General features: G+C 39.6%; 2 protein-coding genes across 4 annotated transcripts; one reads left to right on the top strand and one right to left on the bottom strand.

Annotated features, from left to right (window-relative positions):
- Nucleotides 1-1129: 1129 nt before the first annotated feature.
- Nucleotides 1130-14267, bottom strand: LOC311263445 (forkhead box protein P2-like). Of its 3 annotated transcripts, none has more exons than XM_084363516.1 (16): nucleotides 14163-14267; nucleotides 13041-13209; nucleotides 10412-10516; nucleotides 9499-9585; nucleotides 8878-8980; nucleotides 8147-8324; nucleotides 7586-7690; nucleotides 6055-6142; nucleotides 5507-5644; nucleotides 4598-4787; nucleotides 4426-4496; nucleotides 3782-3883; nucleotides 3552-3673; nucleotides 2867-2933; nucleotides 2650-2780; nucleotides 1130-2261 (listed from the first exon to the last, which is right to left on the bottom strand). In XM_084363516.1, the coding sequence occupies exons 2-16, from the start codon at nucleotides 13194-13196 to the stop codon at nucleotides 2132-2134; spliced, it is 1773 nt and encodes a 590-aa protein (XP_084219642.1). In that variant the 5' UTR covers nucleotides 13197-13209; nucleotides 14163-14267; the 3' UTR covers nucleotides 1130-2131. The 3 variants fall into 3 exon arrangements, with proteins under 3 accessions (XP_084219642.1, XP_084219640.1, XP_084219641.1); XM_084363514.1 differs by having other exon boundaries at nucleotides 2867-2936; XM_084363515.1 differs by lacking the exon at nucleotides 14163-14267 and having other exon boundaries at nucleotides 2867-2936; nucleotides 13041-13222.
- A 4366-nt stretch (nucleotides 14268-18633) lies between these two features.
- Nucleotides 18634-25323, top strand: ppp1r3ab (protein phosphatase 1, regulatory subunit 3Ab). Its single transcript, XM_084365141.1, has 4 exons — nucleotides 18634-19461; nucleotides 20543-20610; nucleotides 20724-20818; nucleotides 21782-25323. Exons 1-4 carry the CDS (start codon nucleotides 18671-18673, stop codon nucleotides 24827-24829), a joined length of 4002 nt encoding a protein of 1333 aa, XP_084221267.1. The 5' UTR covers nucleotides 18634-18670; the 3' UTR covers nucleotides 24830-25323.
- The last annotated feature ends 1849 nt before the right edge of the window (nucleotides 25324-27172 follow it).

Here is a 27172-nt window from a genome sequence, read left to right on the forward strand (position 1 = left end):
GATTCAATTCTAATCATTATAGTTCTCAGTTTGTATTTTAAGGTATGGCACCTTTAATTCATGGATAGTTGCACATGCATTTTTACTCTCCTCATATAAGTTACGATCATTATTCTAACTTTATAAAAGACACAATGCAGTATCGGCTACTATTGTCTATCGGGACACCTTTCTTCAAGATTTTGAATTGAATTGGCATTCGGTCAAGCCAAATAGCAAACCACTGCAATCTAACCCAGTAAAATAATCTTACATTTAGATTAAAAATCTAGTTGCTCTTGTTTTAAATGGGTGATCTTGTACTTCCAAGGGAAGGTTCTTTGGCTTGATTCAAATCAATGCCACTTTGATAATTTTGCTTATTTAAAGGAAATTTCCTGCATTTTATTGCTTTTTTCCCATTTTTTTTAAATTATCTCCTCGCAGTTGTATGCCTCAGTGCACCAGTCAAGTTGAGTTTAAGGTGGACTACTGCTTTGTAGAGAGAAACAATGTGTATGTGTTCACATGCTTGGCCAGTAAAGTTGATTCTGATAGAGCGCGGAGAAGCTACAAATGCTAAAACGTAGACACTCCACTCACGTCTTCAACCCAGCAGCAGAGAAGGTCTGTACAATCGCAAGAGTTTTTGCAGAACATTATGATGTCACAGTGAGATTGACCTTTTGGGTATAAAATGTCATTACTTCATCATTTTATCCTTTTAGACATTTGTGGGAAATGTTGTCGTAATAAACATATTCATTATTGAGTTATGGCCAAAAACCTGTGTTGTAAAAGCTGAATACCCTCCAGGTGTTTCTGAGAGATCACACTCACAAGAATAGGATGGACAGACGTGAGGGCACACCTTGACACTTGACTACCAAAATCTGATCAGTTCGTCCTTGAGTCCAAGTGGACGTTTGTACCAAAGTTGAAGAAATTTCCACAAGGCATTCCTGAGAAATTGAATTGGACGAACGAACGGACGACCCAAAAACATCTTTCAGGTTATATGTGTTGTATTATGCTGCTAACACAAGCATAAACATGACACAAGTATTTACCCAAAACAAAGCAGTTATTTTTATTATCATGTAAAATTCCCAAGCACACAACATACAGTACACTCTTACAGGTGCAACCATGTCAAGGTTAGTGGCAGCAAGTCTATACAACAGTGTCAGTGCTGTAATAGTTATATTTAAATTTGGTCTCACTGTAGAGTTTGACATCAAAACACAAATGTTTTTCTTCAGTAGCATTAATCACAGGTGTGACAGAGACACATGAACAGCATTAGTTGACAAACAATAAAGAAGTTAACATTTATTTATTACATTGTTATCAGACACTTTGGACATACAGCTACAGACAAACATCCATCGTAAAGACTTATAAAAGTGTATGTTTGGGAAGATCAAACACAAGTTACACACAGGGAACAACAGACATACTGTTAGACAGTGACTAAGTTACAAGTAATTTTAATGTACAGAGACACTAGAGAGAAGCCACGGTACAAACTATACATGTTTCATCGGAAGAAAACCACAAAACCTCTCTCTCTATTGTAACATTCACATCCACTCTGTGTGGTTTAGTGTCACAATAAACAGACAAAACATTAATTCTTTACATCATTTTACAAATCACTTACTTTGGCCTTTACGATATAACATTTACATGGCAGTGTAGGACTTGTTCACGGTGAAAAAGGACATAATGTCTCTCAAACTATCAGATCCCAGCTCTATTTGTGACTGCGTACTGTCTCATGTATTTTTTTTGACGCGCTTTTCTCATCTGGGTACCTTAAATTTGAGCAAAGTACGGCTTCAGACACATTGAGTCTTGTGTTTAACAGTAATAATTTTCTGTAACCTAACACAAAAAAAAAAGAAATCACAGGTGGCGATATATTCTACTGCCTTTCTTTAAGGCTGAAATGTCAAAAGAACAGAAGACAACAAAACCAGACCAGCGTTCATGTGTATGAATATATGAACCATACAATGAAGCACAACTCTGAATCGCTCCATTCTGATGTGTACATGGTGGTATAATGTTGTCTACGTCCCTGATAGTCAACACAGTTTTACTTTACTGCTTTGCAACTGAATTGTTTCAAGTCTGAAACCTTCTGTTGTCATTCAAGGTCGAACAAATGCTCTTCGTCATTTTCAGTCACGTCGTGCTGCAGACTGGCTGGTTTTACTGTTGGCATCAGGGATTCTTGGTTGTTCAAAGTCAGTACTTCGTCTTTAAGGAGAAGAGACCTGCGAGACAGAAAGACAAAGACATTTTGATAAGTTTTTGCAGCACATCAATCATTATAAATAGGGGTCCTACACATACATTTCCCAGTTCCCAGTTCCCTAACCCTAACCCTTGCCAGAAGATTGTAGCTAGGTACTGCCAGCCAGTGGAAAACTTGCATTTAGACATGGCTGTTCAGTCCACACTCTGACACACTGTGTCCATGGAAATAATGATGAACGCAGCCATAAAGTTTGTGTTTCTTTACACAGAGAAGTCTATTTACATTTCTGATAACTGCATATTCAGCATTTTCTTTCTAATTTGGTTACAGATGTCTGGATTCAGAAATGACTAAAATTAAATTCCACCCTGGTCCGTACTTCATAGGAAAAATAAGAAACTCACTGCTGAACTCGTGGGGAGAAGTTCTGTTGACTGTGGCTGTTTGTTGCTTTGTTCTCCTGTATTTGACTCCTGGAGTTTCTGCCGACACACTCTTTCTTGAGTCCTGGCAGTGATGCCTCAGCCAGTGCCGTCTACAAAGAAGATTGATCAAAAATCAAGCATGATGTCGACCAGTTCGAACTCCTGTAAATCAGGAGTGTAGTGTTGCAGTTCTCACCTGTATGCTCGCATTCAGAATGGTGCCAAAATCCAGGTTGGAGGCCACATTTTTCATCAGTGATGGACTGCTGGGGAAAAACAAAGGATTTGAAAACAGACACAATCTATGTCTAATTCATGGCAAGTAAATCAATATCTTGTATATATTCAACAAACCACAACATGGTAACAACAACAGTTTGAGGCAAGGTCAGTTTGATGACAAATAATTCAGTCTCATTATTTTGATGAGAGAAACTTGAGCCTTGAAATTGTCACCAGAATCAATCCAAGTGTATTTATAGTTAATTTACTGATACTTATAATCCATAAACAAACATGTGAAATACTGCAGGAATAGGGAACCTATTTTGTCCAATGTTGGACACAGGAGTATATATTTTGTAACAGATTGTGGATGCAGAAAATATCAAATTTGATCTGTGGCAGATGAAATTGTCTAGTCTTTTATTCAGTCATTATGTGGGCTTTATATCCCAACACAAACGATGTCTGCGCTCCAATAAATATATGTTAAAACCCAGATGTTTCCCCCTTTTCTACTCTGATGATGAAGCAAAAATAAACCATGAGTATCTTAAAATACAAACATATTAAAATTATTGTTCAAAAAATATCATAAACATTATTATATCTGAACTGAAATATGTGCAGATACAGCAACAGGAAGTCATGTACTGTACCCTGTGATCTTCTGGGATCTCCTCCTCTGGTATTCCTCCTCATCCACTGTCCACACGGCGCCTTTCACATTCTCCACACGCACAAAACACTTGTGCAGGCTCAGGTTGTGGCGCACTGCGTTCTGATCCAGAGAAAATCAGAGTGAAGGAGGTATCACTGAAAACATGCTGCATAAATCAGGTATGACACACGCTGGGTTCACACAGTTAATTATCTGGGGGTGCGATACCTTCCAAGTGGCAGCGTTGCGTCTGAAATAAGCAAACGTCCGTGTGAACCAGTTGTATATCTCGTTGAGTGTTAGCTGCATGTCTGATGTTTCCATAATAGCCTGTAGATGGAGGGGCAATAAAAACAGTGCATCATGTTATAAGATCAAATTAAAGTGTGAGGCTCACAACTAGAGCTGCAGCGATGAATCGATTTACTGAATAGTTGTCAACTAATCGCTTTGAGTAATTTGTAAGAAAAATAAAGTCCTAAATTCTCTGATTCCACCTTCGTAAATGTGAAAATATTCTGGATTTTCATTATCTATTAAGCTGCCCAGTATTTTCTTATTTAAATGTTTGATATCAAGAATTTCAGAAATATCCCAGAGCTCAAGATGACCTATTTAAACTCCTTCTTGGGTCCCTTTGTTGGGTCCGATTGACAGTTTCCTACTATGGGAAACTAAGAGAACCCAAGTTATCAGTGAGGAAGGCCTTCGACATTAAAGTTTTCAAATTTGAGGGACCAGTGAATAAAAACAAAGAAACACAGAGTAAAACTGACAAAGGAGAAAACATTAATTGCATTAATTTGCAATTTACATGCAAAGTGATCTGAAGTTAACTACACAATGTATAAATTGAAAAAAAAAAAGACTACCTGTCTTATCAGTGTTGCATAGGTGAAAGGTGGTCTGATGTCAGTGTTCTTGTAGAGCTCATATTCATTTTCTGAAACAAGAATAATTGTAAAATGGAGAGGAAAAATGTGCTACAAACAATCTTTTTGCTATTTGAACAAAATCAAAAAATAAATACAGTATTTGGCTTACCTGAAGACAGCGAGTACACCAAAGGATGATGGCGACGTCTTATGGCCCCAGCACACGATGTATGTGTGGGCGACTCGTCTTCACACCCCTGCGAGGGAGAGCTGACACGGGCCAGAAGTTGGGGGGAAGTCTGGGCAAAGTCTGACGGGCTCAGCGAGGGCAGGTTGTTGGTGACGACGACTGAGCTGAGCTGAGAGCGACACGAGAGGATGATCCAAGTTAACAAAGGGACAAGAGGAAGGAAAAGACTGACAGAGAAACAAAACAGAGAGGGAGATGAGTGTAACAGAACGATTTGTTTCGCCTCTTCAGAGGTGATTCCACTAATACAGCAAGAAGAAGGAAGCCAATTATTGTTAATTATAGGGTGAAATTGTTTGGTGAGTGTTGTGATTATGGTGCAATATTTGCGAGATTAACAAAATGATTAGCTTCCACGTTATCAGAGCATGTCTGAAAACACAATGGCAGCCGTCCAGTGCCAACAGCTGGGCAACAAAAGGGAAGGGAGTGCAGTAAGTCTCACTCAAGGTGGATGGAGAAAAGTGTGAGAGTAATTTAGAGTTATGGTAAAAAGGCGTAAAAACTTTGTGATTCGATCTGACATAGTTTTTCTGAGCAGGTTCAAATATTTCTGACCTTCATCTCATGCAAACATGTTTTTCGGTTTTACGAAAATGCCAAAATATTTCTGCAACTCATCCAACTGTAAAAGTCCACCAGGTCAGTTACAGGCTGGCAGCGTCTTCATCAGTGCCAGAGAAGATGAACTTGCCGGCAGACATGTTATTTTCACTCTCCACCACATATTTGACGTTTTGCTCACGGCTCAGAAATGCTTACACTTCACGGCTCATTTGCTTTGTGTCTGTTGTTCACGCAGCTATTACTGCACAGCAGACTATCTACCTGTGGACTGCGGGGGTCAGCAGCTGTGTCAGACTGTGGCGACTGCAGACTCGTGGGTGCAGAGAGCGGCTGAGCCTCTAAAGACGGCAGGTGCAGGTGAGCCATCATCGCTCGCAGACGCTCCCGTTCTTTGCAGAGCTGTTACAGGAGAGGAAGGGAGGGAGAAGAGATCATAGTCGACGGCGTGGCAACAAAATCACTCAACATATTGAAATGGAGCGCTGTGACCCAAAGTACAATTTCCTGCTGTGTCAAACATCAGGAAGGAGGCCAAACACTACATGAATATTTACCGTGAGAACTAAGGTGGTGAAATTTTGGGAAGAGGTGAAATTTTGGGAAGAGAATCTAGTGCTGCAGACTAATATTACCACTTTCAATATAATTTTCTAAATCACTAAAAACTAATAACCTGTGCAAAGCGGACTCACACTCTTATTAAGGCTCACTTAGTGTTTTTTTTGTGTAGAATATGACGATGTTAATAAAAGTCGCATGGCCACTAGCACACATCTGTCGTTGGACATCTGATCAGGACTCATGCCTACCTGAAGCTCGAGCTGCTGAACCACCTGCATCTGGACTCTGCACTGTGCCGTACTTCTGTCGTCCAGAGTGTGCTCACTGCCTATATGCCTGAAACACACACACACGGACATTAAAAGAAGGCTCAGCTGAAAATCGGTCTGTTGAGCGTCAAATACTCCTTCACAGAGATAGCAGCTGTTATCAGCTACAGTCCATTTCATTGGTGACCCACTGCAGTCACGGCAAAAAAAAAACAATCAAAACATTCATTGGGTCTTTTGTGCAGAAATGAATTTAATGATCTTTAGTGAAGTAAAGATAGTTCGCAGAGAAGTGGACAATTGAACAGGTCTGGTTAGCGAAGCTTCAGTGGGTTCTGTGATGTGAAATGTTTGTTTGTTTTGTTTTTTCACCACTGAAATACATCGTGATTGCTTTGAATCAAGGCTGACTGACATTTTATCCCCAGTTTGAGCCCCTTTATGTCTTGTACTTACTTTTAAGCCACAACAAGCATCCGTTTTTCTGATAGATAAATCCCCAGCAGGCTTTAAAAAGTCAGACAGTTGTTTAACAACAGTTTTTGAGAGTATTTCCAGAATCCTTAAATGGTCCTCTACCCATCCGGATATAATAACACCCTGCTGGACAATTTACACAAATATCACATTGTTCCCCAAATTATGGCTCTCTTTGGTGTACAAATAAAGGTAGAATCTGAATATTGTTTGGCATTAATGAACTTGTTTGATTATCAGTTACATTTAATGTCACTTTCCATGTGATGTCATACCTTCCTGTCATGGTCACCACACATCTCCAAATCACAAATTGGCGCAGATTGAACACGACCCAGGACGGGAAGGCTTTAGAGCGAGTGGTTACAACCAACCAGAACAGCATCTGTACCCATCTACCGAGCGTCAGTGACATCAGTGAAGTGAGATGTCTGCACAGAGCCCGAAGCATACTAGAAGTCATAGCCCATCCCAGCCACAGTCTGTTCACCCTGCTGCCATCTGGTAAAAGATACAGACGCATCTGCTGACACACCACCAGACTACTGAGCAGCTTCATTCCCCAGGCTTTTATTTTTTTATTTTTATGATTCATTACTTCATCATCAATTTAAAGCATTTTTTATAGCATAAAGAGACAACAACTAAATTTGGTTGTGCAATCCTGGTTGTATAATGACAATTAAATTGATCTTGAATCTTGAATTATTTTAGATTTTCACACACAGTCGTGTGTTTAGACTTTTTTGCGTCATGCAAAATGAGCCTGGATTGAGAAATTTTGAGATTGCAACTCAGAAAAGTGGATAAATAAATATCTTTATTATTGTGCAGTAGACAGCAATGTGTTAAACCAGAAATCCCTTAAAGATTCAGAAAATTCCCTACACAAAGCAGTAAAGGTTACCAGAGATCTATCAAAAATAGATGCTTTGGTCATATTTCATTTGAGATGAAGTGTTTCTTTAAATCATAAAAGAAACGGTGCAACGAGTCAGAAAGTGAAATGCATTAGGATGACGTTGAAACCTACTTGACGAACTGGCTGAAGTTTTCACACACCGACTCACATCCGGGCCAATTACACACTCCGTGGCTGTAGAGAGTGTGTGTGGCAGCTCGATCAGCTTTAACAGCGCTAGACGAGGAGGAAGAGAAGGAGGGTGAAAGTATTGTGATGATTAAAAACCCAAACAGCCGCCAGACAACAGCAACAAAACAAGAGCAACACAGCAATAAAACAGATACAAGCGTGTTTTCTTTTCTTTTCAGGTAGCACAAAATGACAGAGAGAGGTGGAAGGGAGCACTGATAAATAAACGGAAAACTATTTACTTTTGATTAGGGACATGTAGTCATGTAAACTTTTTTCTTTGCTGAACCACTTCAGGTGGTGGAACACAAAGCAAACAAACAAAACAAAATATATCGTCCCAGGGGGAATTAAAAGTGAAGTCTCGCTGCAAAAGCAAACAGCTCCCCACCAGCGTCTTGAGAGGAAGAAAACGTCTTCAGATGACACGTCTTTGATGTTTACAAAAAAAAGCATCTCAGTTCTCACAATGTGTTTACAGCACGAACAAACAGATCGTACCATTCTGCCCTTTGAGGGGGAGAAGTCTCCTGGTCACCCGCCTGTCTCCGCCTGACTTTTGTTGACATTATGTCGTGAACAGAAGAGTCCTGGTTGCCCTTTGATGTGGTTTTATCATCATTCATTCCATTTGTGAGCTCTTTCCATATCTGCTGCAGCTCTGCAGGGCTGAGACCACCTAAAACGTACAACAACAACACACACAGCTCATTGTAGTTCTGTTTTACATGTTGATCAAGGAAACAGCAAAAACAATGGGGGGTTATTATCTATATATTATACATTAGAAGCAGCTGACGGATGCAAGCTGTGTGGCGTATTTACTTTTTGCTGTTCACACCTGCACCTTTTCAATCTGTGCTGCACAATCAGGAAGAGTGACCTTGTGTTACCTCTTCACTGTAATCCAGGAATAATTATCACAGCTAGAAAATGAGTAATGATTATTTGTCTACTTTTAGTTTTCACTTTCATCATCACGTCCCTTGAGGTCAGTGCAGTTATGTAACTGAACCTAAAATCAACCCTTTCTGTGCAGAGCTCTCTAAAAACATGTCCACTGTCTCTGGTTGTGTCCTTGTGATATGATACAACATACTGTAAACCCTACGGTAGATCCAATCTCAAGTTAACACACATGCAGAAGACTTGAACACCACTACTTTCAAAGGACACTGCTCCAAAGAGGGAGAAGAAAGAAACATGTACTGTAAAATGTAAAGAGCAGTGACCTGGAGAGGACAGGACCGGCCTCTGCGCCCGGAGAAGCTGCTGCTGCTGCTGCTGCTGCTGGAGCTGGAGTAGCTGCTGGAACATGAGCTGCTGTGCAGGAAGCTGAAGGACGGAGAGAGAAAATGAGACGTTTCAAAAGTTAGGCAGCATTCATGTAAAGCTCTGCTGCTCACAGGCTTATTTCTCCTGGTAGCTCTTCGGGTATTGATGAGGTAAAATCAGTGGCATATACTGTGTCATCCTTCACGAAATGCTTTGAAATCTCACATCCAAAAACGAAGAACTCACCGCCCACACCGCCAACAAACGAGAAAACATTGTTATCAAATCCCAAATGCAAGTGGCAAAGCACATAAACATGTCTTGATTGAACATTTCTTCCTTTTTCCATCTGTCCTGTTAAAATATAAAACATTATTTCACTGTCAGGCCACCATAAGAGCGTGCCTCAGTTTCAATGAAGAGAAAAGTCAAAGATCGGTTATCAACATAAAGTTATTAATATTTTCTATTACATTTTCATTTCTATTTCATTTTATTGAGCTTACTAATGAGAGCTTTTACTAAAACATGAATAGAATAATACAATAAATAAAAACAGACCATAAATAACCTCTTACCTCCTTGACTTTCTTGCTGGGCTGCTGTTGAAGCAGCTGCAGGTGAATCTGTTGTTGTTGCTTCTTGTAAAACTCTTTCAGATGTTGCTAGAATAAAAAATGAATTACAAATGACCAACAGTGAATTTTATTTTTGCCACGATGGAGTCTTTGTTGACTAGACGCTACTAACTATGAGCCAGTTTGAGGAACAGTATGTGGCACAATTTTACTACTATTTTGTTTGAATGTGTTATCAGTTAGCCAGCATAGGCAGCAGCTCGGCCTTGAAACAAGTGAAGCAGAGCAGAGAGCCTCCATTACATTATTAATTAGCTACACCTGTGGTTTAACAGTCAAAATGTCTGCCGTGAAAAGACCTGTATGAACAAACTGAACTTGGATGGTCAGGTAGGCTAAGCAGCTAATGTTAGTGTTAACAAGGACACGTGTTCTGTATTTCCACTACTTTTAGTTTATTCAAGTTTGCCTGGATAAATTAACTGGCTTAAAAAATGCCTTCATAAATGTAACTGTTGGTTGACTGTGAGACAGCTTTACTAGCTAGTATCCCAGGAATATTTATGCTAGCGAGGCTAACTAGCCTTAAATTATCTTGGTGTAAAATGAATGTTAGCATTAGGTGGCTAAAATGGATTTTCAGTTTGTACTTTTGTGTAATTTAACCTGTTTATAGCAGACAATTAAGCTAGTTCACCTTAACCAACCAGTTAGCTTACTTTATAAGTTTACATTATAGCTTAAATAGTCAATCAACTTGTGGTTAACATTAATGTTAAACTGCATTCACTCCATTAGCTACAGTGTTTTCAATCCAATAAATATTTATACACAAGAAAAACTAGCCACTGCTACTGTATAGTCATGTAAAGCAGAGTCAGGTGTATTATTAGCAGTATTATTGCATAAATACCTGCTGGAGCATTAGGGCTTGTTGTTTCTGGTGGATCAGGGCCTGCAGCTGGTTGGGGGACAGAAGGTGCTGCATCTGCTGAGGAGCCATCATAGCCAGAAACACCTTCAAGGAGAGGAGGGAGGATAAAATGACAAAGGACCACAATCTAAAGCATGAAGGCAAGAGCACGAGTGAGTGAGACAGAAGGCAAGTGTCAGGTGTTAAACAGTAATAACCATCGAATGGAAATCTTTCCAATCCAATTACAAAACAGTGGCTGTCAACCTTTAGTGAACATCATCATGCTGGATTGTGTCATTGACCCTAAATGAGATGGGAGATAGGCTGACCAGTTAATTAGCAACACAATTACATGCTTGTTGTGACTCCTAATAGAAGTGTATGCGTATTAATAAAGGCAAACACTCGCAGAATAATAACCGATCTGCACTGTTGCTGGTTGTGTGACAAATAACAGAGCGATTGTCTCCTTCTGGATTCAGACGGAGCCAACAGAGATGAATTGCCATGACTGCATTAAGGAACAACAAAAGCCACTAACAAATTTAACACGCTGTATTACAAACAATGCTGAGAAAAAACAATACTAGTGCTGAAAATTGATTGCTTGGTGAAACATCATTTTTTTATTTGTGAATTTATTTAACCCTTTTTTGAAATATCAAATTTTAAATATCATTTCTTCAAAGCCTTCTTCATAAAATGTCACATGCTGTAAACAGGCATGTGTTAAGACTGACCTGATGTTCTTCAGAGGTTTCAGTGAAGCCTTGTGTCTATATTGGAGTAATATCTTAGTGTCTTGCAGGATGTAATGAAAGAAGAACACATATGGACCTCAAGTTTGTCATTTCTTTCGTCGATCCTTTGAGAAACATGCCTCTTGTGTTACGACCGCACTGATGCGACAGCTAGAAAGCTAAGAACAGTAGAAATGAGATGAAGAGTTCATACTTTGGCACAGCAGCTTCAACGATCTCTACTGCTTGATTGTAGGCATGTATGATTTTGTCCTATTTAATGAGGTTACAATAAAACATGATCATTTTAAAGATTAATTAATTCAGTGTTTAAGCATTTACTGTACAGCCCCTTACAGTAAGTATGATAACTTGCTGCTTTTCTGTTATTTATACCTGTTTGAATTGAATATCTTTGTTTTTCAGTCCATGTCACATCCTCAAGGTGGACTAGAGGAAACCAGAGACGGGGACAATCAGAGCATGGCATCGAGAAAGTTGTGGTGGAAATTGTGCACCATTTACTCAACTATTGACTATATTTTCATAAATAAAAAATATTCTGTGAATGTGGGGGTACAGAACAAAGTGGTTTTGCAAAGATTTCCAAACAAAAGTTACAAAATCCAAACAATACACTTAACTAATTAACGTCACGTTAGGTGCACTTGCATACCTTGTATGTAAAAATATACAAGGTACCTTAATTTACCTAATGTCCTGACCCCGACACAAGCCTCGTAAATTTTCCAGAAATTTTAGTTGGAAAAAGCAAAAACTTCAAGACGTCACTTTGCCAAATTGTTTTCCGGATTGTCTGACAATTTATTGAGTAAACAGTTCATGAATTAATCAGAAAAATACTGAAAAGCTGAATTCATAGTGAAGATAATAGCTCGTCTTACACTTTATTGTATCTTTTCAGAATCTTGTGTATGTAGTTTTAAAGAAGGCACTGATGTACAGCTGGCTTCATTATCATGCTTTACAAATCACTGTGTGGTGTGTGGATTTGATGCTACACTTAGAATAGATTATATGACTGATGGAGGCCCCTCTCTTTCATTATAAAAGAAAACCAGTCTTCACTGTAAATAGCCTTCATTTGTAATGTTTTTTTAGAGTTTGCAGTTTGAAAAACTTTCATATCACAAGGCATTATGATGTTTTTATGAGGACTGGAATTGCACTCTGGCAGACAGGCAAGGCTGCAACAGTGGCGATATTGCATTGTCACTTACTATAGTCATTATGTTGGCTGAAAATTACAAAAAAAATAGCATCTTTAAAGATTCAGCTCACACAGTTGCAGACAGTGCTAGCAGACCAGTTACTATGGACAGCGTTGATGTTTTTTGTTATATTGTTTAAATTCTGTCGGCCACAAGTAGAGTGTCATGTGCAGGTTTATAAAGTGAATTAATAGAAAAGAGCAGAGCAAAACTGACAAGATGAGAGAACAGACGGGAGGAAACGGCAGCGACCAGGCGTTCATTATCTCGGTTGTTTCATTGATCCCCTAGATTAAGATTCCCAGGGATGGAATCGCAACAGACAACCATAAAATTATGTCGAGCCATGCTTATTTGCGTTTCACTTGCATCTGTTTGGCCTGGGTCTATAGACAATTATTCCTCCCTGGCTCTGACTTGAAAACTAATAATGAAGGACAAACAGAGTTCTGCGTGTCAACTCCCAACCCGGATCAGATCTTATGAAATCCCTGCAACTGTCAACAGAGCCCGAGGCTCCAGGTTTGGTGACCTGTCAGAGGGTGTCCAATATGGAGCTGACTTGCTGTATTTCCCTTGACATGTGTTTGACTAAGACTGTTCTTTTTTTCCGATTATAGAGGCGAGGATGGAAGAAGATGTGAATGAAGATACCTGTTTATGGTGAAGACTCTGCCAGTTTTCACCACTCACTCCACTGCAGGAGTCCCCATTAGCTGCTCTCTCTCCTGCACCGTTGTCTGTGTGACTGAGGAGGCTGCTGGCTGGAGTTTGACGAGCTGCTGTGGGACTGAGAGGAGACTCAGGCATCCCAGCTCAGGTCCTACAAGAAAGGAGTCGACACTAAATAAGCCGTGAGACACAAACACTGCTGGTACGGTGCAGCATTTCAGCTAAATTACACCTAAATTGTGTGGAGGGAGAAAGACAACTAACTTGTAGATAGATGCAATTAACAGAATAAAAGTCTAGATAAAGTTAATAAATCTTCATTTACAGGTAAGAATGTAATTGCAGGTGAGTGGAAAGCTCAGGTATTTCAGCATAGTTAATTAGATTTAATTAACATCATCTAGACCTTATACATAAATGTCATTGATAGACATTATAACAGTATGTTTTAAGAATAAAGACATATTTATACAGTTACTATTAATGCAAAAGTTTTTTTGACATTTTACTGACAATTGGACCGTTCACATAAAGTATCGCTGTCACATTATCACACAGTGTTATTGAGTTACAGTGAGATTTCCAATTTTAGGAATATTTTACTTTGCTTATTTCAGAACCAAACATGTGAACAGACGGTGTTTCACCCATCAGATGACACAAGACAATAAAAAATGTGAAAATCCAAATCAACATCAAATAGACACTCTGTCCACAATAACAACGAAACAAAGTAAATAAACAAATCAAGACAAAACATTGAGAGTCTCAGGGCAACATCTTATTCCAAGGATCATATGGTTAAGCACATCCTCAGTACAGGAAAACTAAACTGGTACAATCAATCTGGTGAGAGATCTGAAAAGGGTTGCCACATCTTCTGAAATGTTTTACTCTTATCCCTCAATGACTAAGTTATTGTCTCTCGGAGTATGTGACTATTTCAGAGATAGAAACTAAGAGGTAACAAAAAAGACCACATATATACGCAGGACCGCTGCAAAATACAGACTTTTACCTCTGAAATCGAGCACAAATAGTTGTTTAACTTTGAGTATTAACTGACAGCTCTATTTCTGTCAGGACTGTGTTAAAGCTACATACCGTTGAGATGAAGAGTCGAATACAGAGCAGCCAGGCAGAGTTGATGTCTCCAAGTCATGCAGTTTGGAGTGAGGATGGGAGAGAACTGATGGAGTTGTGTGTCTACCTGCGGGGGAGGAGTCACAGTGTCAGTCAGTGAAGTAGACAGTGAGAATAGCAGTTGATTATCAGGGTGTGAAAACAGGACTAAAATAGTAAACAGCAAATCAGTAAGAGCTATAGATTTTTGTTTGAGGCTTAAAAAAACAGTGCTTACCTGGTTTGTGGTGATGTTTTTTTTTTTTTACTGCATTTGTTAAAATGTCCTCTATATTTTGCATTAATCAACAAACATTACTTCTTCATTGGATTATATATTCTACATAATATATAGACAAAACATGATTTGTTTTCTTCCAGTTGCCTATTTTTCAGATAGAAGGCATTTTTGCACACCTTGGTTTTCTTTGTTGATATTCATAGGCACACACACAAAAGACAAGAAACATTACAAAACAAAATGCCTCAAAATAAGCATAATTTATTGTCTTTCATGATTAAAACAAATGGTTCTCTTTGAGAAAAGACAAGTATAGTTGTCTGTGACTTTATTTAGATATGCAGCGAGAACAACAAAAAGAGCTCTGCAGCTACACAACTGTCAAACTGTTATCAAAGGGCTATTTACAGTGGTGTCTGTGCTTTTTTTTGAATTGCATATCAGTACATCTGTTAAAAAACAAATAAAAGTGTTTTAATTTTGGCTGCCGGTAAACGCAGCGTACCCTAGAGTGTAAAAGTTCAACACGTCTACTTTGACAAACAATTCCTGAAATCACTCGGAGGCAATCAACTTTGTACAGGATGTTTCTGCTCCTGTCACCTGCGTGTTTTTAAGGATTATAGTGATCTGTTCTACTCTTTTTTGCTCTTCTTTCTTTTTATTAATTTTCTACTTTTGAGCATTCCTCCTTTCCCACACTCTTGTAACATCAGCTCTGTGTTTTACAGATTTCAAGGAGACAATGAAGTAAGATGACGAGGACCAAAGGCCAGGCTGCCGTAGCATCAGGTATAATTAGACTTTGATGAGAGGACAGCGATGTCAAGGTAAGAACAAAGACCCTGAATACACAAAAAAGGCATAAGAATGAAGAAATTTCATGTCTTTACTATGAATTTACACAACAGTAACTCAATACATGTTAAAGATGAAGCTATTTATACCATGTCATTGTGAATTAGTGTTCTGCGATGAGGCCTCAACATGATTTATTAATATAATGGAGAGCTGAGCAGAGAGGCCAACTATATCTTCTCTTTATGGAACAAAAGCAGCTCAGCCCTGCGAGCAATTCATGATTGAATTGAAGATGTTGTTACAAAGGTAACTTTCTGCCACCTACTGGATTAGTATTTACCTGCCCTCCAGTGTTTATTGTAAGTGAAAAGGACTATACATTTGTTCTGTATATTCAGTAGATTTACTCAACTACTTTACTTAAGTACAGTTTTAACGTACTTGTACTTTACCATTGCTGCTACTTAATACTTCCACTCCACTACATTCTTAAGGCAAATGTTGTACCTTATACTCCACAACATATATTTGATAACTTTGAATTCCTAGTTACTTTGCTGATTACATGCTGCAGCAGAGACACAGAAGTGCATGTTTTAATCAATTTATTTTATTTTTAACAAATTCAAAAAACACTGATTCCGATAATCAAAAAAATGCTCATTATCAGATCTGATAATCCGTCAACCCATAATATACATGTAAATATATATATATAATGTACCTTTACTTTTAATACTCAAGTACAGTTATTGCCAGAAAATTACTTTTGATCCTCAAGTACAATATATAAAGACTTTTTTACTTTTACTCAAGCATAACTTTTGTAAAAATGTGATGTACTTGTACTTAACATGAGTATTTCCTTTTAATGCCACTTTATTCTTTACACTTTTTACTCTTTCACAATAATTTGACAGCTTCAGTTTCCAGTTACTTTACAAATTCATATTTATTTCAATTTTCTGCTACTTTATACTCCACTACATTTTGGAGACGAATATTGTAGTCGATACTCCACTTCATTTATTAAATAAATTAAGTTACTATTTACTCTCCAGATTGCATGCTGCATGAGAGTCAAAGTGCAGCATTTATTTTTTTTATCAGATATGACATTTGATTCCAATAATCAAAAAATGCTGAATATCAGATACGATAAATGCTTGATTCATAGTATACATAAAAACATACATATAAATATGTGTGTAATTTACTTTCAATTCAGAAAATTACTTTTAATACTTAAATACATTTAAAAACAAATATGTTTAAGACCTCTCACAAAGTACTATTTGAATAAGAGACTTTCAGTTTTACCAAAGTAATATTTTAACATGTTATCTTTGCTTTTACTGTGTTTTTCAGGTACTTTTTTCATAACTGATTGAGAAACAGTAAAAACCTTCAGAGTCCACTTTCTTCTACTTTTCTTTATGCTGCTTTAAAACAGTTCAGGCTTGAAAATTAAAGTTAACTTTGTATGGTAATGGCTTTTCAAACTCTTTGAAGAGAGGAGACGTACACCAGCAGCCAAAAAACCTGAAGGCTTGACCTGGTGGTGTCGTGAACCTGCCGTCATATGACTCGTGCATGCCTGTGAATGCTGGTTCATTCATCTCCCCATAGTGCAGTCTGGAGGTCAAGGGTTGATGGTTGTGCCCTCTCCCAACTGGAGCCCTGCCATATGAGTCTGGTAGCCTCTCTGGGAAATAGTATTGTCTCATCCAGCAGGGAGATTGTACACAGCCCACATTGATGCTCCAGGGCTGGTAGTGTGGATGGGTCCAGTCCAAAGAACTCAGCTGATACCTCCTTTGTTCCTGCAGAGGGCATTGCGGCTCCACACAACCCAAAGATCTGCTCTGATAGAGCCTTCCCAGGAAGCAGCTGGTCTCCATCCAAGCCAGACACCCCGCCACTTCGTCACATCGCTCCCTCTCCCTCCTCCCCCGAGCCTTCCTGCACTGCCTGAAGTTCCCCTGCTGGAAGTCCCTAAGGTGAGCTGGGTGAACACCCCAGTAATGGCCCCGACCATCCTCGCAACGGCTCACCTTCACAAAGCAGTCGTTCACGGACAAGTTGTGCCGGACACTGTTCCTCCAGCCTGGGCCCCGGCTCCTGAGGTAGGGAAACTGCTCCTCCATTGCCCTGTAGATGGATGCCAGGTTGAGTTTCTGGGAGGGGGAGGACAGGATAACTTTTGAGATCAGAGCGATGTAGGAGAGCGAGGGCTTTGAAAAGAGCTGAGTGTCTTTAGAGGAGGGATTGTCTGAGGAGCTCACCATGTCATCTGGATTGGTGGGGATGCTCTCATGGGTACTGACAGTATCTGTAATTGTTGCAGCAATTTCTTGTGCACTAATTTCTCTGCTGTCCTCCTCTGTCTTAGATGCATTCATGAAGACACATCCTGCTTTCTCCTCTTTCATGTGTGAATACTTCTTGAGCTCCGGCCTTGTTCTTCCTTCCTCTGTATTCATTGTTTATTTCAGCTGTTACATCCGAGTCCTGGCACCGCAGTATTCTGTCTGTACCAGATCCAACATCCTCTGACAGTTTGGCTCTTCCTGTTGGACAAAACTATCACCACACGGACAGCATTTACATGCTTTTATACTGTTCTTATCCAACTTGTGGGCTGGGTTCACCATTCTTCAGTTAAAACACGACACTCTTACTCACTGTTAAAATATGTATTTTATTTGCGCAGCAAGATTAAGGACTAACCACTTTGGTCATGGTTTTGGCTGGACATGCCACTTTGTCACAGCTGTGAGATAAACACAGGAAGTAGCACAAACACAATTCATAACTGTAAACTGTATAATTCTGTTATCTGAAGATAAATCTTGATATGATAAGCAGACAAAAGAATAATCTTGTGTGGAATGGTTATGGTGATGGTTTCTTACATTTAACTATCAGGTTTTCACAGTTGTTGCACCATGAGAGTCAGTAGGAGTCAGGCCTTAAAAATCTGCAAAGGCCATTTGTCCTGTTTTAGACCTCACATAACTGATTGTTGGCCAAAAGCAACAAAACACAAATAGCCGTCATTGTAAATCTCATGCTTGTTATACAAATAGCGCTATAACTCTCCAAGGAACAATTAGTTTGATGACTTAAGAATGATGTCAACAAAACTTTCACAAGCTGGGGTAGTTTTATGGTAAGAAAATGTGTTAATTATCAATCTACTGTAGATTGTAGACTATATCACACAAATGCTCTGCCTCGAAGAGGCAAGAGGATGATATTTTCTCCTCCTGAACTTAGACTACTGTACATAGTTTAAGTCCCTTCTGGCCTATTTATAGTGTTGGCCCTTGCAACAATGTCATCTGTAACTGGACTCCATCTATTTAGTCAAGGCATGTTGAATGTCAGTTGCCAGAAACAGAAGCACTGCAGTTCACTTCCCACCGACTCTCTCACAGAGAGCCCCATGGAGTCTGTGGAACAACCAAGACCTTTGGGGGCCTGTAGCCTCTTAGGAGTGCCAGGCCTCAGCACCTGGGACCTGGATATGGATGATGATGAGGGTGAGGTGTTAATTGGCATCAGGCCCAAATCCTCTCCTCTACCACGGAGAAGAAGCTCTGACTCTGACGAGGACTCGGAGCCTGAGCCGCCCCTGTCTGGCTCCAGGAGGGTGTCCTTTGCGGACTCCAAAGGTCTCAGTTTGGTGCAAGTGAAGGAGTTTGACTGTTGGGATGTACCCAAGCTGCCAGGATATGACTCTACTGAGAGCGAAGGTAAAGATGCAGAGGAATACTTTCTATCTCCTCTCAATTTCTCCCTTACATTATCAACTGAGGAGCTGTTCATCAAAGTCAGAGAGCAGAAAATGGAGTTGGAGTCCATCGAGTTACTTCCAGGGACCACAATACTGAAAGGAATAATCCGTGTCCTCAACATTTCCTTCAATAAAGCGGTGTACATCCGAACCACTTTGGACTCCTGGTCCACCCACTTTGACCTCCTGGCAGAGTACATCCCCAGTTCCAGTGACAGTCTGACAGACTGTTTCTCGTTCAAACTTACCTTAGTTCCCCCGTTTGGGGAGCAGGGAGCCAGGGTGGACTTTTGTCTGCGATACGAGACACCTGTGGGGACATTCTGGACCAGCAATAACAACAAGAACTACGTGCTGTTCTGTCACCAGAGAGTGAAAGAGAGGAAAGAGAAAACACAGTTGGAAAATGTGAACAGAAAAAGCTGCCTGAAGGCTGTCAGGTGAGGCTATAAAATGTTTCACTGGTGGTTTTCTTTATGAGAAATGTCTGTCAAATGTCTGTCATGCCTTAGGTGGAAGAGCAGACTGGTCGTGTCTGTCATGCGATTTAAAAAATATCGACTAATAATATAGTTGCCTGACCAAAATTGTAACTGTTGCTGTAATTATTGTTGTTACTTTGCTAACAGCCTTGACATTATATTGACGGGTCAAACTGTATGTAAAGCTAAGGCTAAAATGGCCAATCAGGTTTATTTACAACACCCATTCCAAAAAAGTTGTGACACTGTGTCAAATAAACAAAAACAGATTGCAATAATTTGCAAACAAACTTTTAAACACTGTTAACGAAGTGTTCTCGAGCCCATAAAGTAATATCCGTTATACAATCATGTGTTTCAGAGAGTGGTGAACCCCGCCCCACCCTTACTTGTGAACGACTTAGCCTTTTGAGGATGTCCTTTTCATACTCAATCATGATACTACTACCTGTTACCAGTTCCTGTGGAAGGATCCAAACTGGTGTTTTTCCATTCATTTTTTCATTCAACAACTTTCTCAGTCTTTTGTTGCTTCTGTCCCAACTTGTTTGAAACATGTTGCTAGCATCAAATTCTGAATAAGCATATATTTACAAAAATCAATTAGATTGATGAGGTAAAACATGACACATATTGCCTACTGTTTCCAGTACGTTTTACACAGCGTCGCCAACTTTTTTGGAATCAGGGTCATACATGTGATTATGTGAGGGCTGTATTTTCTTTCATTCAAAACAAGTCATTTTACATAACTGGTGGAAAAATCCTCTATATAATTGCTGAATGAATAATATGTTTGATTGACAAAACTGTGGTATGGTGCAGGGGTTGTGCAACAAAGCTGTTTGTGAATACTAAAATAGCCAAAAAGTTTTTAAAAATCCAAAATGGAATATCACATTTTGCACCAGCAAATGTATTTGAAATATGTTTCAATCAAAAACCACTAATGTATCTCAACATTGTCACCTTATGTGGTTTGTTGATTGGTGATCTCATAAGTAAAAGTCTGACCAAACACAATTTTATTAATTCACAGTCAGAATTTCTCCACCGTGGAAAACTTTTCAGCAATGGAAGCGTCATCTCAGGAAAACATATCAACAGGTGAATATTAAATATGGTGATTGTAAAATTGATGTGATCATTGAAAAAATGTATATAAGCATGGTTGTAATTATAATGCCTCAGTGTAAATGTAAAATGTATCTTTTCTCCAGATGTCTCAAAACATGGAGAGAAAGTGGACATGAAAGCAAAACAGATCTCTGATGGTCAGTCAGTAAAGTCAGAGGAAGACAGGCAGAAATTACTGGTGAGTAAGAAAAAGCATTTCCTTATTTCTCTTTTTGGACATATAAACCAAGACGCTATAGTCCACTTTACAAATACATTCATGTTTGCTATAGACTTCCTTCTTAAAGGTGCACTACGTAGTTTTGGGGAAGAAATGTTAATTTTAAAGCCTAAACAAGTAAAATAAACAAATTCTCTTTGTTTTCATGACTGGAAAAACTGAATAAACAAACTGACCCCAAAGGACAACACAGTGGTGGACCCTGCCACCTTTCTAGCTTCAAACAGTGTTCTGGGGACGTAACTTTCCTCTGAGAACAGCTTGTTTATTCAGTTATGGAAAAATATATATATATTTCTGAGTTTGTATCATTACCTCATTAATATTGTTAATATAAAAATTCTGAGTTTGAATTTCTTCTCCAAAACTACATAGTGCATCTTTAAAGACAATTCAACACATTTTTGCATGCAACACAATCTTAAGCATGATATTAAACTGTAAACTGAATAAATTATTGTGACTCACAAGTTACCTGAGATTATCTAATTGCTCTTAAATCCTAAATCTTTCCAAACTTCATTTGATTAAATGCATTAATGAAAGAGAGCTAAATGGTGTGTCTATGAGGTACAGGAGGAACAGAAAACTTAACATGAGCCCTGGTGCACTCTGAGAGTCTCACATGACCAGGGCTTAAGTAGCACCAGCGTAACATTATGTACTGTGCACCTTAGGTACTGTACACTCAGTGCCTGTTTTGCACCTCCCAAGTGTCTCATATTTTGTCATACATACTATTTTGGGACTATTTTAATCATTCATCCTTTTATATTTAATCAAAAATGCAGTCAAGGACACTATTTAATCCAAGCATGTTCTTGTGTCACGTGCAACTTTAAATATCACCCTACTCCCTTTTCTTAAACCAGCATAACTATTCTGTGAGCAAACTGAAATGAATCTGTTGTTGATGGACAGGCCGAGAACCGAAGGAACTGCAGCCGGAGAAATCGCAGAAGGGCTGCACGGCTGGCTCGGGTGAGGGACCTCTTTGCCCAAAGAGGTGGAGGGGCGAATGGCACTGAAAGAGATGAATCACCTCCAGAAGCAAATCGGGCAACTCAAGAAGAAACGCTAAAGGAGAAGCAGTCAGATATGCAATCATTTTCTGAGGCTATCAGCAAATTAGAAGGTTCTCCACTTGTTTCTGAATCATGCAGTGAACCCGTCTGTGATGCTCCAAATGATACGTCACCAGCACATGACCTCACATCTAACAGTGAGCCAGGGAAATCTGAGAGCATCAACTTGGCTGACTCAGCCACATTAACAGGAGGTGAGAGTGCCGCAGATATCCCAGACAACAGCTTGCACTCAAATGATGATCCTGCTGCTGCAGAATACCAACATATCAACAAGTCTGTCTCCAAAGCTGAGGAAAGCAGTCAGAAGCAAGGCATGAGTCATGATTGTACAACCAACATTGCAGCTGAACCGGCTGACAGTGTTGTTTCAGCAATGAGCACTGAGAGTCTTGTTAGCAAGAGCGACAGCTTCACATTTGGAACAGTGGTGGCTCCGCTGTATCATCAGGTGTCTGGCAAAGTGGGAAGTGAAAGTCAGAGCGTAGATGATTGGTGGAATCCAGTCCAGGCTACACTGAATGTTGGAGACTTAAGTCATGCTGAAAGAAGAGACACCAGCTGCACTGTTCAAACAGGTGCTCACAAAGTTCAAGCACATGTGGTTAAGACTGAAGAATCAAAGCAAGAATCCTTAGATGCCACTCTGAATAATCCTCCCGTTGAAGAAAAAGAAAAAAATGATGTCCTGAACCATGCAGAAACTCAAAAAACACATTCAGGAGACACAGTAATACATCCACACACTGTGAACGCTATAAATACAGAATTGTCAAATCCACAAAAACCCACAGAGAGTTTACATCTCCAGGGAGAAGCACAGGAAGACAATCTAACCCATGACCTCCGAAGCCAAACCACAGCAGAAACAGCACAGGCTCAACTGTTGGAGCATGCACGTACACAAACTAAAACTAATCTAGATGACACTTGTGCACAAAGTGAAACAGAAGAAGTTGTGGCCAGTCCAGAAACCTCATTTATACCACTCAACAGCTATAAGTGTGTGGATGAGTCAAACAAAGACATAACAAATGACGTTTGTGGCACAATAACTGAATCAACAAACAATGGCATGTCAGAGGAGGATAAGCTACCAGAAGCTTTACATGAATTGAATCCGAACCACATCAATAATTCATGCACACAAGAAACCGAGAAAAGCTGTGTTTCTTGTTTTGGAATTTTGGAGGAAACAGATGTCACACCTCCGATGTCTCTTGAAAACCACAAAGAAACTAATGATGTGGAAAAAGAAAATAAAGAGAAAATGAAGAGTAACTATCACACACGTGTTGACACGTTCGTGGAGCTCAAAGATGAAGACACTTTAAAAGATGAAGAAATTATTGTTTCAGAAGAAATGGAGGCTGCTGTCTTAAAACGGGAGGATATTTGTTTAGGAGACACAGCTGAGGTAAAAAACTGGGAAATGATGGTTGAAGAAGAGGAGAAGAACATATTAACTGATGAAGAAGAGAGTGTGGCAATACGTTCAAAGGCAGAGGACGCTGAAGAAGTGGAGGAAGTCCAAGGACAACAGCTGGATGACACAGGGAATGAGACGGCATTAGAAAATAGAGATATAACAGAGACGGACAACGAGAAGAAAGAGGAAATGGTGATGAAGATTACATGTGCAAGGGCAAAAGAGAACGAGGCCGAAGATGCAGATGCTTCAGGGGACAAACACAGGATTGGAGAGGAACAGATTGTGGAGATTGTGGCTGGGAAAGATGACGAAGCATTTGAGAAAGAATTAGAATACGTTCAAGCCAAAAAGACAGCTGGAGAGGAAGAGCCAGTCGAGGAGACTGAGGTAGACAAAAGAGGGGAACAAGACGAAACAGAGTTAGAGAAAGAGGAACTCTTTGCGGAGATAGAAGAGGTCAGCGTTGAAAGGATAAATGTTCAAGAAGAAGAGGAGATAGAGGGGGAGGAGGAAATTGATGTAGACTTAAATGATGATAGTGTGGAGTGGGAGAATCATGTAAAACCAAGGGAGGAGAATCCAGATTACAAGGAGGAAATTCCAGTTGATGAAACGTCAAGGATGGTAGATGCAGCGTTAGAGAGCATTACAAAAGAAGACAGTGAAAAGAGATTAGACAAAATACAAAACAAGGATGATGATGGTTTATCTGCTCTTGATTATGTGCAGGACAAGAGAGTAACTGACAAAGAAAGTACAGGAGAAGGGCAAAATGTACAAATCATAACTGAAATGGATTTTTACGAAGAGGGAGCTTTTCAGAGCAACGAGAATGTCACACATGACCTATTAAAAGCTGTGAGAGATGAGCTTGAATCTGCTGCTGCAGAGGGAGGTTCAAGCTTTTTAGCAGATGAACCTGAAAGTGACCAATTAAGCCACAACAGCGCATCAGAGTCAGACTCAGACGATGAGGTGGAGTTGTACATGCACTGTCTGAGAGCTGTTCACACCGGAGCACAGGCCCAAAATGACAGGAACAAAGAAACAAGCTTCAGTGGGGGCAAAAAGCCGTCTGTCAGCAGAAACAAAATGCTGTCCTCACCCATGCCATCCATCAGCGAGTCTCTGGATGAAGAACCGAACCTCAGCTGCCTTCAGGACAATCATGAAGAAATGGAGACAGCGGACTTCCAACCCACTGCTGCAGCTCTGCCACCGTTGCGTCAGGAACGGGAAAGCATCAACAGAAACGTTTCATGGTGGAAAGAGACTTTTTCCTGCAGTAATATTTCAAAAACATTGTTATGCACCACCTTACTAGTGGTATTTGCAGTTGTGGCCTTCCATTATGATTTTCTTGCCTGTTTTGGGCTCTACGTGATATCAGTGATTTGGCTTTGCTGTCAAGGTGAGAGGCAGCCAGCTAAAAACAACAACAGGATAGGCTGAATTGAACTGTCAAAGTCCGGTTTGTTTTAGGTATTGTTTAACGTGGACTTCTGAGGTGTTTAATGAGTTATGACAGCCACGGATTAAAAACTCTCCCTTTTCGCGACTTACTATCATAATACCATTTGATACGTCCCTTCATCTGAAGATAAATGAATTAGAAGAAGGAAAAAACACACATACAACAATGGATAATAAAGGGCACTGATTTAAAGCCAATATGACACATATCAGAATAAATACTGTATATTCCCTATGGGAGGATGTTAACTCTCTGTTGTCAAGAGTATGAACCAATTTCCTTTAAGCTGTACTGTACATAAAGCTTTGCGTCGATTCAGACAACAGGCTGCGGACCACTGCTCACTGATCATTTCTGCAGAGTGTTAGTGCATTTTTGAGGTGTAAATGAAACTTGTCAGTGTGCTGTGTGTATGGATGCATTTGTGTGGGGTACATTAGTTTGTCTGGAATTAATAAACTACACTGCAGACACCTAATTCAATGCTTTCAGTGGCTTTTTTAAAAATGACTATTTGTGTTCATAACAGTGTTTATTACAATCATTGTTCGTGCATCAATTAGCGAATGACAGTTTTGGACTACTAACAAATACACAGCAGGGTAATATACTTGAAATAGATTTTATTACCTCTAAACAGCTGCAGTTCCGTAACAGATAATCCAGCCCATATTCAGTGTTTTGCAAAAGAAAACATGAATGCCATCAGGGGCATGTTGTGTCAGAGATATGCGGTCAGACCCTGAAACTCTACAAGAATGCAGAAACCGGATTCTGACCTGACAGTTTGGATTCTTATTTGTGTTTCTGCTGTGTTGAAATGGTTTTATCTTGGTGTGCATTCTGATCAAATCAGGTATCGTTATCAACACTTATCAGTGTTAAAATATGTTTGGCATCAAGGTGACCAACAGAAGTATTAACCTGTTTTTTCACACTGAGGGACAGGGATTTCAAGGTGTAGCCTGCCAATGAATGAACAAACAGCCCCTGGAACAGAGTACAAGTTAAACCTTTTTTAAGAGGTATTCCTCATATTTTTATGTCTTTTCGTTGTCTTTTAGTGGGAAAGTATGACGCACTTCTTTCCAAATAGAGGACAGCCCTTGCGCCAGGTCCATGTGCGTGACTTACAGCTATAGCATGTTGTTCCTGCTGCCTATTTGAACTTTGGCTTTAAGCTGCAGTGTTTTGAGCTGAACACAGCTGCAGTAATGTACTTGCCAGAAGATTTACGGGCAGTCCACTGTGAGGATTACCACTCTCTTTTTGTCACATAAACATGAATATTTTTAGCCATCAGAGGAAACAAAAACAACAGTTTCGACAAGCCAGGCATACAGAGTGATAAAGCGGTCTGTGCAAAGATAAATAATAACACTTCCATACTTTCTTGCTGTTCAAATTCCAGGACAGTGGTTTACATTTTTGTTGCGAGTATCCTTTTTTCAACTGGAAAGTTGAGTTGAGTTCTGGATGGTCTTTCTAGAGGCTCTAAATACATATTTCTTTTTCAAAACAACTTTTTAAACATGAACTCACCCTGTTATTTGACCTGAATTAATAGGGGTTATCCTCGGTAACGAAGCCCATGAGAGCAATAATAATAAATCTTTATTAGCTGTGCAGGTGGAGCTCATTTTGGCCCCATATCATCAGAGCACGTTGGCTGACCCCTACACCTGTTGGACCACATCCGTATTCTGATAATGACTGCAGTGTTTGATACCAACTGCAGACTGCAGCCAGCCAACTGTCTTCATATCCACACTATCAGATGCCTGTCTGACCTCTTTCTAGGACTGCTATTGCTCAAGTGCAGTGATAAATCAAAAGTCATATGGACTCTTGCTTAAGCCAGTAGTGCTGTCTTTCTACATAAAGCATATGAGACATTTGCATGTTTATTTACTGAAATATCAACATGAAAAATGAGTGACTGATGATCTGAACCATACAGAACAGAAAAAAACAAATTTAACAAGAGGGTCCTTGCGGTGCTCTGGCCTTAATCACATAAAAGCAACAATTAAATATAATAGGATAAAATATATATGAATGAGGCCTTCATCAATGTTTCTTCAGCCTTTATGTAAGTCCTCGTGTGATGATTTTATGGTGTAAGTACATCCAACCCCTGACATTATCGCAGTACATCAAGCAGGCATATCTACAGCATCAGTAGAAAGCAATGTTGGGGTCATGTGCTGTGTGTTATTTTTGGAAGAGAGGAGCCGTTACAGTATGTTCTGTCAAGGGGTTTAAAAGAATTGATAACTATGGTCCACTTAAAAAAAGGCTTGGATTCAGCTGCGGTTGTC

Source organism: Pagrus pagrus (assembly GCF_965226575.1).
Source record: "Pagrus pagrus genome assembly, chromosome: 10".
In the NCBI taxonomy this organism is placed as follows: domain Eukaryota; kingdom Metazoa; phylum Chordata; class Actinopteri; order Spariformes; family Sparidae; genus Pagrus; species Pagrus pagrus.